Source organism: Dermacentor albipictus, chromosome 1, assembly GCF_038994185.2.
Source record: "Dermacentor albipictus isolate Rhodes 1998 colony chromosome 1, USDA_Dalb.pri_finalv2, whole genome shotgun sequence".
Classification (NCBI taxonomy): Eukaryota; Metazoa; Arthropoda; class Arachnida; order Ixodida; family Ixodidae; genus Dermacentor; species Dermacentor albipictus.
In genome coordinates this window covers 99,318,187-99,331,486 of record NC_091821.1, presented here as the reverse complement: position 1 = coordinate 99,331,486, position 13,300 = coordinate 99,318,187, and the positions used below count along the sequence as shown (strand labels likewise).

Sequence of the window (13,300 nt, the reverse complement as noted above, 5' to 3'; positions counted from 1 at the left end):
GCACTGCAATAAAATTGGTACACTTGTGCCTTGCATTAAGCATCTTTTAATAAAGCAATCAATAAAAACTTTGTCATGCTATTTGTTTCTTGGGATTGCAGTATGAAAACCAGACACATGCATTGTCACACATTTGTTGCCCTGTGTGTTGCACAACTTGCTCTCACAAGTGCATTAAGTAGAGCATCTGGAGTATCCTGTACCTACTCTCAAATAAGCAAATGGTATTACTAGAAATGTTTGCTCACCTTTTTTGCTGCCTTGGTACTGATGCCGACGCAGCCTGTCATAGAGATCTTCTTTGGTTCCATAAATGCTGGCATTACTGCGGCCCAAAGTACCACTCTTTCCATTGTGTAGGCCATCTGAAAGGTATTAATATGACACTGTTATTTAACTGGCGGAATGCTTCAATTGTACAGTATTGAAGACTGGGTACTGAGCGCAGTCTGAAAATGGGGGAGGGGGGTATTTATTTATTCATTACATACTACAGACCCTTGGGTTCAAGCAGGTGAGCAGTTTCAAAGTTAGATATAGTACAAAAAGCAACAATGGAAACTTTTACGTGAATAATGTAATAACCGAGATAATAAAACACGAAATAAGAACAATGGAATGTGTTTCAAGATTAGTATAATAAGATGTAATACAATACAAATGAACACAAAACAACAACAGAATCTGTTTGTAGATTAGTGCAATAATAGTGCTACAATAACAGAGATGTGCAGTGGTGCAAGAGTGCTACTCTGGTGTGGTAACAAAAACTAAGAAGATGCCTGGATTAATTCGTTCCAATCTAAGACAGTGCATGGAAAATAAAGATACTTATAAGTGTCACTTCTACCAAAATAAGGTGTTAGAGAGTTAGCCTGATGGTGCTTTGTGGGTCTGGTTAGTAACGGTGATGGATCTTTATAAGTTTGTGGTTAAGAAGCAGTGAAAGGAAGTCAATCCTGAACTGTTTTCAACACGTTTTAAGAAGGGTAATGTCATCAGCTTTCATTATTTCAGACAGAGAGTCAGATTGTGAAAATTTGTTGTAATCAAACTTGATCAACTGCTTTCCTCTGTATTCTTTCAAGGCACTTAATGTTTAGTAAACTTACGGGTCCCATACTGTACTGACATATCCCAATTGGGGTCTGATTAATGAATAATAGCATAGCAGTTTAACATTTGCTTGGGGTGGTTTATGTTTTAGGAAGCAGAGTTTTTGAAAGGCAGATGAGCAAATATTATTAACATGTATATTCCAGGATAAGTTAGTTGTTAATGTAACACCTAAATATTTGTAATTAACTTTTTTCAGTGATGATAAACCAAGTTTGTAAGTAAAAGACAGAGGTGCTTTTTTATGCATAATAGTTTAATTTTGCACCGGAGAAGAAGCTGTGCAATAACTTAAAAAAAAGGATACTATGGGTCATGGTAGCTTTTCCTTTCACTAAATAAAATCTTTGAAATGCTAGAAGAGGGCGAGATCACAGACACTGTAACATCAGTGGCTATGTACATGCACAATTTGGCGCAGTCACTAGTTGCCAGTAGTAGATGCTGCATGCAAACTATTTAATACCAAGCACGTCCATCACAGACACCTTAAATTCCTTATGATGACTGTGGCTCAGAGAAAGCTGCTGTGGAGGAAAGGGCCATGAAAAATTAGGTTCTCTTCAAATCTCTGTGAGGTGCTACATGCCATATGGAATTTTTAATGTACTATATGTTTATGGATCTAGGTTGGCTACAATTCTAGGTCTACACACCAAGTTTGAACTCACTGTTCAGGTAACAAAATTATTTGAATGTAGGTCAACCCATAGTCTTAAGAGACCATATGAAAATACATGAGGATATGCTGCTGTTATTTTAGTGCGCACAGCGTGAACTTAATAGCTCATTGCCACAAGTGGCACCTTCTTCTGAACTTTACAGCTCATCATTTAGAATTTAGAAGTTAATAAGCACCTAACAAAGACCCACAGCAATGGTGAGGAGAGGAGTTGGTTCCACCATCCGTGCTAGGACACTAGTACAGGTGGTCTTTCTTTGATTATGATTTTACACTGACATTTTTAAGTCATAATTATGATTTAAGCCCCCCTTCCTTCAACTTTTGGGCAATAGTTGTTGAAAAAAAAAATGGTTGGCCTATGTTCAAATAACTGTAGTATGTGCATTAGTTACATAGTTATTGCCTAATCTACATAAATTAGAAAATATGAAGGCTCCCACTTTTTGAAAATATTGGCAACAATATTTCATTGGTTGAAAACTTGTGGAATGCAGTAATGTCTTTTAGGTATGACATGTGGAAGGCCCATTCACTGCACACAAGCACTTGATGTCTTTTTTATTTCTGAATGCATTTATGCTATGCTGAGTGCAAGATGCCTATGTAACAAAAACTTATTGCATTATAATAAAACTCAGGTGGTCTAAATTAAACTGCACTGTGTAACAAAAACTTATTGCATTATAATAAAACTCAGGTGGTCTAAATTAAACTGCACTCGTTCAAGTGTTTTCGCATAAGGCACTACTTCGTCATTTGAAGTGTTTTTGCATCATTTTTGCTATTATAACAGCAATCTTACTGACTCTGAATTGTTTTGCTGTCTGCATGTGGATATCTGGTACTTCTCTTGAGTTCAAACAAACCTAGAAACCTTGGCATTTTCAAGCAGAACCTAATTAAGCTGGGACATTTTGAATGTGCAAGTGCAGTGTATGGAGCATGTGGCCATAATAATGTGTGCCAAATATTCATGTGAGCCAACAAAAAAGGAACTAGAAAATATACTTTTTCCAGTGCCAGCATCATTCTCCTTCACCAGTTGAGATGAAATCGTCTGTGCTCTGTGATTTCTCTATATTTCATGTGCTCACTCATTAGTAATCCAATATAAGAATTCAGTAATTATCAATCAATTGTATCCATTTGTCACTTTTCTTATAGTAAATAATGCCAAGCATAAGAAAAAAAAATATTGACAAACAGAAGCAATCGCAACTTTTCAGGCTTCACGTAAGTTCTGCTGTCGGTGGCTAGCAGATGCTCATGGCATCTGCTTCTGTGCTTGATGATACTAGTGACAGACCACAGTACCTCCTTTGCTTGCTTCATCAAGAAGGCATTTCTGCATCCTGTGCAGTTGCCCTTCTTTGACTTCTGGGCTGTATGTGCCCCGTAATCATTTATTGCACAGAACAAGTGTTTAAAGTGGGAAAACACAACACTGATTGCAGGAGCCAATATACAACATTTTACAAGTGCACTTCGCCACACATATTGTTTGACGTACACAAGATGGAAGACGTTGCCTTAGAAGTATAAATAAAGCAGCAGCACACAAACTGGTGCTGCTGTCCTAGCCACCATCTCTTTGTTACAACATCCTCGCTGTTTGCCAAGTGTATACCCTCAGCTCAATGGTGCTCTGGCCTAGAGGTCGGCCATCTTGCATAGGGCAACTTATTAGTGTGGAAAATTCTACTTCTAGTATTTCGTATAAACCTTGAAGTGAAAGGGAAGCTTAGCATGTGACAATAGAAGAAAAAAATAAGGCGGGAAAATGCTGCTGTTTGCTACCATAGCAATCGCAGAGGTTTACATCTCTCCTGCGGGCTTCACTAAGCCTCATTGGGTGGAAGTACATTAAGAGTGATAAGTAAGGTGAATGGCAGCGGTGTATGTGCTGCTCCACTCAAGTGCTTCACAACTTCACTAATAGTGCTTTGCTCATTTAAAAAACTCTTGCAAGAGAATATTATAAGAGCAACCACACTTATAGGATACTGGGGATGTTTGCCTGGCCATACGCCTAGCTAAATGTACCCACCACTATAAAACATATTTTTATGGTCTGATTGGTTCAGGACCTCCTTAAATTAAGCAAACTGTGTTGGATTTTCAAACAGGTAAAGTGCTTCTTAGTTGAAGGGCATGTTTGGCATGCAAATTATCTGCGAAGTTGCTGCAGAACTCTCAAGGCACCTGGTGACTATTATACATAGTACAACACGTTTAGCTGAAATAAATATGCATGAAGCTGTAAATTAGTATATTAAATTCTAATACTATAGAAGCTTAGCAAAAAAAATTGTTTTGGTGATTTAGTTTGTCCCTAAAGTAAAAACCTTGCCTGCCTGCATCTGTCTGAGCTTGGTCATAACAGATGAATTATTATTTACCCTGGTTCATTCTCATTGCTGTACATAATTCTGTGAAAGAAGCTTAAATGCCACTCAGGTCCATAATATTGACATTTGAAAAGGCTACCATGAACTACACTGAGGTAGGATGTGCATCACCATTAATAATATTATTTTTCCATATTGTTTCCTTTTGGCACAAAAGATGCTGCACCAGTGTTATTGAAATTAATCTTGAAAAAGTAGCACAAGGCTTTTAGGATAGGTGTAATATTTTATAAATTAAGACACATTGCCCAGAGAGGCATTTATTTTGTGATAAACGAAGCCTCAAGCTGCATACCTTTCATGTAAGTTTCGTTGTAGAAGTTTGGCATTTCCCAGCCATCGTCGTCATCATCATAATAGTGGGCGTAAGTACTGTGGTGTGAAGGAGCGATGCTCTCTGCATAAGGTGCAGGTGCACCATAATAGAAGTTGGACTGTGAGCCACTGATGTCCATGGGTGGGGGCTGGGGCAGCTTCTTTGGCTTATTTTTCCAAGATGTTCTATGCATGAAAAAATATCACACAAGTTATGCACTCTTCATTTGCTCATCAAAAGGCAGAGTCAACAATGCTTTAGCAATCAGTCCTGTAAGTGCAGTAGCTAGGTGATACTAAAGCATATTTTTATCACTTTATTTTTATTTCATATTGCTATTAATATCTGTGAGAACAGAAGGAAACACTGTTTTCAGTGTGCCTAATTACTTGATGTTAGCTGCTGTGAAGAGGTTGTAACTTGCACTTTTGTATGCCCTTTCACTTCCTTTGTCTAGCTTTGCACACAATAGACCCTATCTATAATTGTAAAGCTAGCTTTTCTGTGAGACAGTTTGCCCAACTAATGGAGAACTAGTTATTTTTCCAAACAGTGTGTACAAGCATAATTTGCTTGTATTACAACATAGAAAGTGTAGACTTGGCTCTTGTTATAAAACCATGTGCAAAGGACAGCACGTAAAGCTAGCACTTCATTTGAATGATGACTGGTGTTGCCATTAGTTGGGCGAATGTGCTGTGCAAAGAAGCGTACTTGTAAATTATGAAAAAGGTCTATACCATGATGATGGATCTTGTCTGATGCTGTGCTTTATTCGGTTTTTGTCAAATTGTGCACGTTTCTTACCATGTGATGTTAAGTTGGATGTGAACATACTTTTTGACACAATACTGTGTAACCAATACACTGAGACAAAATTCTTGTATTCAGCACTGCTGTAAATAAGCGCTGCCAGCATTTAGGCATGCCGATAGCCATCACTGAAGAGATGTTAGTCAGGTATTCAGCTGCTGGCATGCCACATTTCACGACGTTTGTGCCTCTTGGAATAGGTCGTAATTATGGAACTACAGGCATTGTTGGCGATACTGTTGTGTAATAATGGTGTACCATAGATGATGTTTATATGTGTGGTTATTCTGTTAACTTTAGACATGCACTATCCTTCACTGCAGTTTTGATTGCTTCAGCAAGCCTTGGTATTTTGATTATATGCGTTGCTGGGCTAGTTGATTCAACTTGGCACAAGACAGACAAGTGGAAAAGACACAAGAGAAGCACTAAAGCCAGGTGGATAGTGGAATTTTCAAGCCTTGAGAATTGCCTGCTCTTAAACAGAATTAACAACAAAGGTATAACAGCACTTAAGTCAAAAGATAAACAAAACAAATGGCATCTAAAATATATGCTGTACTTCTTGAAGTTTTGCTTCCACTCATACTCTCTTGTAGGTTCTACTTTGCCTGAAGGAAGAGGTGCAGAAGGTTAGAACACATATGCTACGATACATATAATGAGCCATGAAAGAATAAGTGTGCCAAGTACATCATTTTAACCTAAACAAGATGAATTTAACTTTCAATGTTTTTTATTTAAGGAGGTGCAAATAATTGAAAATTCAAATGCAAACTGAATCGTATATTTGATTTGATTTGTCTTCGATTTTAAAATTTGATATTCTAAATTTTAATGTGTTTCTGGTTGAGTGTACGTTATGACAATGGTAACTAAAGTCTACAGGAAGAAATAACTCTGCAAGGCCATTTACAATGTCAGTTTTTTTATTCAAGTTAACTGGAAATACTTCAATTTTCCTGCAGCTTCTGCTTTGATGGTGCAGAAGTCATTGTTTTAGAGCAGTGGCACCAGTTCCTGAGCTAAAATGGGATTTACATAACTACTTTTCATGATAATGTATGTTCATATAATCAAGGATGCTTCTTCATTAAGCTGCCTGCATATTTGTTACCTTGATATATATGAACGATTTTTTTTTTCTATTATTGGTGGACCTTGCATCACTAAAGTGTTATGTCTCATTTTTTAAATGTGGGATAATATTCACTATTTGAAGCCGGCTTTTTTTATATATATATTAGATTTGATTAGAACATTTTGCTGTTCAAACGCTCCTAGTTCAAGGAGAATGTGTAGGGAGGCTAGTTAGTAAGACATATTTTTGTGAACTTAAACTGCACTAGGGACGAGACACTGAGGTAGAAGAAGACAGGACAAGCGCAGACTAACAACTGGTTTATTGAAACCACACAACGCTGCCTCTTTGAACCATGTCACATGGCCAAGCCCTATCATAACTGCATGACCATGGAACACTCCCTTGCCAAGCCCCTATCTACACCAAAAAATCAAGCTCTTTCTTGAAAAGATACACTGATGGTTTGCTGACGCACCTAGTTTATCTGATTTATTTACTGACACTGTAGCAATTATTTCCTTTAGAATTCTATGCAAATAATTTGCTGTCCTGCTTCTAAATGGCTTACTTGTGATCTTTATGTGGCTTATGTGCTACAATAATAAAGTGTCCTGCATACATTACCCTAGCATTGTGGGCTGAAATTTTGTAATTTTGCCAAGAGGATGCCACAAGTGTACAATTTATGTCTGCTTTGGGAGTTATCGTGTACTTAGGTTTCAACTCGATGCATAAGAGTAATTGTGTAGGTATTATTCATGCATATACACAAATCCCAGCTAACATAGTTCAAGCATTTAAAAAAAAAGTTTGACTATCTCTAGCAGGATAGCCTCATTGTTCATTCACAGTCCACTTGCACGACTTGAAGTGTTTCTTCTATTCTAATCGATTAGTTCAGCAGTAAATGTTAACGAGCCAACATTTAAGATATGGTGGACTTCTCGGCCTGGACTTTCTGAAGAACTTTGGTATCATCACTGAACCAAAATATGAAATTCAATTAGCACCATGCTACCTTTCACATAGGTTTTTTTTTTCCCCACTGCACTAGGTAGAAATTTTCAAAATTAAACATTTGCCCAGTGTATTGCGCTGCATGACAGTAATGTTCTCAAGAGCAGTGCAAAGAAATGAATCCATTACACTGCCTGGTGCAGTGGTCACGCTGAATCGGCAGGGCCCCAGTCGTTTGCATTTGGGGACAGCTCATGATAGCTAATCTCTCATGTGTTGCTTATGGCACCATGAAGCAGTCCACACAGTTTAGCGACTTTCATCATCGTGCGGTGGAGCCGAGGCTGCCAGGGAAGCTATAGGCACTAGCATAATCAGTAACTTGTTGCCTGATGGAGCTGCCAGGTTAGATGAAGAATTGGGTTTGTTCATGTGAAGCATGCCTGAGGGCAGTGCACTGGTGACAATTGGAGCTGCAGGATAAATTATTTTATTTTGCCTGCTTTCTGTTCAACATTAAAAAAAAATGCACAAAAGGCAGTGTGTTACAAACAATTGAATCTGATGGTTGAATCCAAGTTACTCACAATACTTAACTTAGGCCAAACGCCGATATTCGAGAAGTCATCTAATTAAACTTGGCTAATTAACTAATTAGTTATGATAAAATTGTACAATAGGAGTGTAAAAATACTGCAATAGCCTTATTATCTTTCTACCTATCATAACCTTTTAAAATAAAGCGTGTGCCACATTTGCTGGGACATCTTGTGCATAATAAGGCATACATTTCTTAAACATAAGATGGTGAATGGCACAGGTTGAATAAATTGTTTCAATCACTTACCTGACACAAATCATCCAAATCAAAAGTATGATGAGAATAACAAAGATGACTGCTCCAGCAATGCCTCCAACAATGTAGACAAATTCTGACTTCTTCTCACAGCGGTCACCATAAAAGTTGCCTTGACAGGCACATCTTGGTTCACTTGTTTCCTGACTGATCTCACATCGACCTCCATTTTCGCAGTAGTCTTCGCACACATCTGGAAAATAATTTTTGGGCATATCTGGCAGTTAGTTCAGTGTGGTTTCATGTTAAGAACATGCATGTATGCATGGTTTGTGAGGCATCTCTGTGGTTGATCAATGTCATAAATTTCAATAAGCATTTTTAGTTTTCTGCAATGAAGGGTAGAACAGTGAAATACGGGCCATAACAGCATTGATTCCATATTGATGCATGGCTTTGTTTGCAATTTAGTCTTGTCTAGGGTGGAGGCCACCTTTTTTCTATTTGACTGAAACAATGCACTTGCCATAAAACAATTTTTGTGATCATTGTTTATGTTACGTTAATGATAAAAGTAAAACCTCACTATGTGTAACGAAGTTGAAAGGGGGAGCCATGCTTACTTCATCATAACAATTGTTTGCCCTCATGGCCGACATTGGTCACCAGGAAAGGCAGACGTGCTATTAGCAACCACTGGGTAAGCCGATGCTAAAGTCTGCTGTGCGCTGCCAAAGGACCATGAAAGATTGTTTTTTGCTAAAAGAACTTGTTGTTGGGCTAGTTGGTAACACATTTTAGATAATTAAAAGAGCGCAAATAGGCACACTCGCAACCACACATACACACATGCAGACACACTAGATACATCCAACACACACAGTGCTCTTCTGCTGCGCCTTTGTCAGCAAGTGACTGCTTTCTCTAGTGCAGCTGTCAGTATGCCTTCGCCATCTTCATCCGTGCTCAAGTGGTGGCAACACAGGTGTTACAGTGTTTCATGAGCATGTCGGCAGAGCACTGCAAGTTTCTGACAATGCTTGTCATACAGTGCTTCATGCATAAGGCTTCAGTTTCATACAATGCTTGTCGTCCCATGAAAGCGACTTACTCTGGCACCCATTGATGGGCATTGTGCCGTGAGCACGTTTAAGAAATGCTGATAAATGTGGTACAAAATGATCACTAAATTTTTATTCTGAACTGAATAACAGTTCATGATAGTCATTTAATGAAAATTTTGCTTTCTTAAAATGAGCTTTTAAATTCATGAGTTTCTATGGAATCTTCAAGGGGAGTTACGATTACTTTGTTATAATCATTCCTTTGTTATAACCTGTTTCATTTAATGAGGAATGACTGTAGACATTTCATTGCTGATAAAAAATATTTTAATTTATATATTTAGAATATGCATCAGGCTTAATTATTTGGTAATTTTTCTCTGCAATAATCAACCATGACAGCAATTGCAGAAAAAGAAAGAAAAGCTATATCTGAAGCTACAAGGTGCTTAGCGGATAAGTCATAACATTTTCAGGTGTGAATGTTCAACTTGTCTATATGGATTATTGTGATACTGCGATTTCTGTTATAAGTTAAAGCTATCATAAACCAGATACAAGTACAACACCAGGCTGTTACCATCTGGGAATTAGACAATGATTAATTTTAACCTGTCAGTTATTTTTATCTGGGCAGAAACTAGTCGAACAAATTTCATCACTGCAGTGGCACAAAAGAGCTATATTAATAAATTACACTTCTGGAATAGCAAACCGGGCACTCTTATTATGAGGGAAGGCTTTCTAAGCTAGAAAAGATGAAAAAAGCGAAGACGGATGGCGACACTGCCCTGAAGTTCCTACACCAGCTTGCCGTGTCGTCATGGATTGTGAGTGTCTGCACGCATCTGGGTATCTCTTGATTGGTAAATAAGAGCTACATTGTATTCTAAAGAAGTCAAAGACTCAACCTAGAAAGTTTTGAGGAATTTTCCTGCATTAAAACAGCCCAAATATGAGAAAATACATTGAAATCCGAGACTCGGATTTCAGCATGAAATTCAGGAAAGGGAAGTTAGGCCTTTGTATTTCAGCATGAAATTCAGTAAAGGGAAGTTAGGCCTTTGTATTTCTTGAGTAATAATTAACATTTTCACTCAAATTAATGGAAAGGGAACCTCGAAAGAATACTTAACCAGTCTAAACTGAATTAGTGCGACTCTTTGGTGTTCCTATAAGGATCTATCTCATGAAAATGTTTCCCAGGCCTACAGAGCTGCTCGCCGCTTTTCAGCAGTACTGTTTGGAGAATTAGCTGGGCTTACCAACACATTCTCCACTGTCATTGTTGAGTCTGAAACGAGGCATGCACTGGCAGTCATGGTCCTGCCGCTCCTCAAGGAAGACACAGAAGGCATGCTCCTGACAAGCTCGCTTCTCGCCATTCACCAAACAGGGGTCAGAGCAGTGACTGCGGCTTGTAGATCCTACGTCATCGGTTGTAGTGTCAGATGGACAGGACTTGCACTCAAGGTCACGCTGTTCCTCATCTTGATATGTGCCCCGTGGGCAGGGCATGCATTCCTCAGTGCTGCTATTGAGGTAGTGGCCTACATGGCACACCTCTGTGTGGAGAGAGCGCATGGGCACTATTAGGTGCACATCCAGGAAGGCCCAGATACTGTTTCATGCAAACAAACAAGAGGTTCAAGGACTGCAGACTCTTGCAGCATGGTTTCTCAGTATTTCCCAGCTGCTAACATTTATGACTTTGTCGACATGAAAGCCACAAGTTGACACTGTAGTACTTTGGTGCTGGTTTAAATGTGTGTACTGAAAACTAGTGACTGGAGAAAAGGCATAAGCTCTATAGGGAATTACCTGTTAAGTATAATAACTGCCATTTGTAAGAGCCCTTACTTCTCAACGCACAAATTTCGTAGCAAAAGAAGTTAGGGCATTTAGAAAATGTATAAGATTTGACCGAAACACAAGCTTAAAATGTGTCAGGACCCCAACAATTGAAATGATTGCATGCCACTAGGCTGATTTCATTGCCATCGACACAGTTGGTGGTCAAGCTTTTGTTTGTAGCTGAAGGTCTGAAGGTCATTGTATGCAGGCAGTAACAGCATGTCATATATATTGAAATAAACTGAAAATAAAGATCATTCTCTGAATCTTTCATTCATCTATGGAAGGAGTCAGATGTAAATAAAATAGCCTCAGAAATATATCACACCTTACTCTTATGTTCTTTATGAAACATTGCCTAAACAAATAGTGACATGGTGGTTTTGGGTGAGCATACCATGTCCATCACACAGTGGTCAGCATCCAGCACTCTAGAGCAACACATATCTTCTGCTTTCTTTCATTTTGTTACCATCTTGAACTTCTGAACCTTGGACATATTGCTTAAATTATAAATTATCTTTTGCCTATTTTGTATTTAATGACTGTTAGTCTCTTTCAGTCATTCATTAATTAGCCTTTCCTCTCCCCAACTCTTATCACCATCCATTCAGCTGCTTTTAAAATGATTTGATAGATGCTCTCTGCTACATCATTTCTGAAGTGGCTAACATGGACATCTGTACACAGAAGCACACAGCACACATGCACAGGCATGTGTGCTAGGCTGACTTTTGTGTTTATATATATTTGTAGTATATACTTGTATTTATATGTAATTTATATATTTTACTGCCTAACAAAACCACTAGATTTGTTCAGGTAGCAATTGTGTGTTTTTATTAACTTGAACATAAGAGGCAGCTCATAGTAGCTCTTACCAAGTGAGCACTGGTCTATGCTCGTTGATCCAAAGTTAGGTGTAGTTGTGCCTGGAGGACATGGGTTGCAGGAAGCCATACCTCGTGTCCTGTAAGAGCCCTTTGGGCATGGATCGCATTGCCCTGTCAGGCTAAGCTGCAGTCCTGCTGCACACTCCTCTGCCCAAAAGAAACCACAATACAAGAGGTCATCAATGGTGTGAATTACACATTTGGAATTGCCTGCATAATAGAAGAATATAATGTAAACAATAATAACAATAATAATCAAGGTTCAACAGAGAGGCTAGTACAAAACATTGCATTAATATCAGTCTATAGTGTTGCTTGTCCTTATTTAGCACTTTGTTTGTCTATTAGTGCATTTTCACAGAATAGCTCAGTCGACCTCCCTGCCATATTAGCTGATCTGGGTTTTACATACCTCGGCACTCTTGCACAGATACAGCCTCATTAGTTCGTGTGGTAAGGCCTGGCCCACAGGACATGCAGGAGAAGGCACCTTCACGTGGCTGGTACATGCCATATCCACACGAGCGGCACAGTCCCAGAGATTCGTCAAAGTATTTGCCGGTTGAGCAGCGCTCTGCAGAAAGCACATTCACAACAGTGCTGGTGTGAACTCACTGCTGCTATTGCTAGCACAAGTCTTCCGAGGAATATTGTCACATTGATTGAGAAATGTTGCAAAAATTCATCATGAACTGAAGAAGGTTCCACTCTAATATGAAAGACTGCGAAACAGTATTCACACCAATGTGTAGCATTGGGCAAACAAGAAAAGCCTGATCCTAGAGCCAAAATTTTTTTTAAGAGACTTGTCTTTGACTCTGCCAAATATTATTATGATAATTGTTTTTCTTGAAACAGTTTGAAACAAACTTTTCTAACCCCTAAAATATGACAAAAACTAATTTGCATGGATCTTTTTGTTAAAACGCTAAGTGCACTTTTCCTTTCTTTTTATGCATAGGCAGCATGTTTACACTCTAGTAACATGCTAAAAATGTTGCAGTTATTATGAAATCTGCAAAAAAATTTCGTGTCAACTTTCCTTTAACCTATGTTACATATGAAATTCTGAAGCATATTTTAATGCTATAAAAAATCTGAGATGAATAAAGAACTTGTGGAGCATGCCTTTGCACTGTCCAGCAGACCGAGCTCCAGGACCTGAAGTGACACCCTGTTTTCCTGCAATGACGGGACATGGCTTGCAGGCCAGCTGTCCCACATCATTCTGGTAGAATCCCACTGGGCAGGACCGGCAGGACTGTGTGGCATTGTTGTAATATGTGCCAAGGGAGCACTTTACTGTAACGATAA

General features: G+C 38.6%; 1 protein-coding gene across 1 annotated transcript in view; it reads right to left on the bottom strand.

The window, feature by feature from the left end:
• The window catches only part of uif (sushi, von Willebrand factor type A, EGF and pentraxin domain-containing protein uif), a 135,636-nt gene that overhangs the window by 1,655 nt on the left and 120,681 nt on the right, over positions 1-13,300 (bottom strand). Inside the window, exons 51-57 of the mRNA XM_070523659.1 lie at positions 13,115-13,288; positions 12,399-12,560; positions 11,975-12,133; positions 10,505-10,804; positions 8,227-8,428; positions 4,505-4,710; positions 249-365 (exon numbers count right to left, since the gene is read on the bottom strand). Coding sequence (XP_070379760.1) covers positions 249-365; positions 4,505-4,710; positions 8,227-8,428; positions 10,505-10,804; positions 11,975-12,133; positions 12,399-12,560; positions 13,115-13,288 — 1,320 coding nt within the window. The remainder of the gene's footprint in view (positions 1-248; positions 366-4,504; positions 4,711-8,226; positions 8,429-10,504; positions 10,805-11,974; positions 12,134-12,398; positions 12,561-13,114; positions 13,289-13,300) is intronic.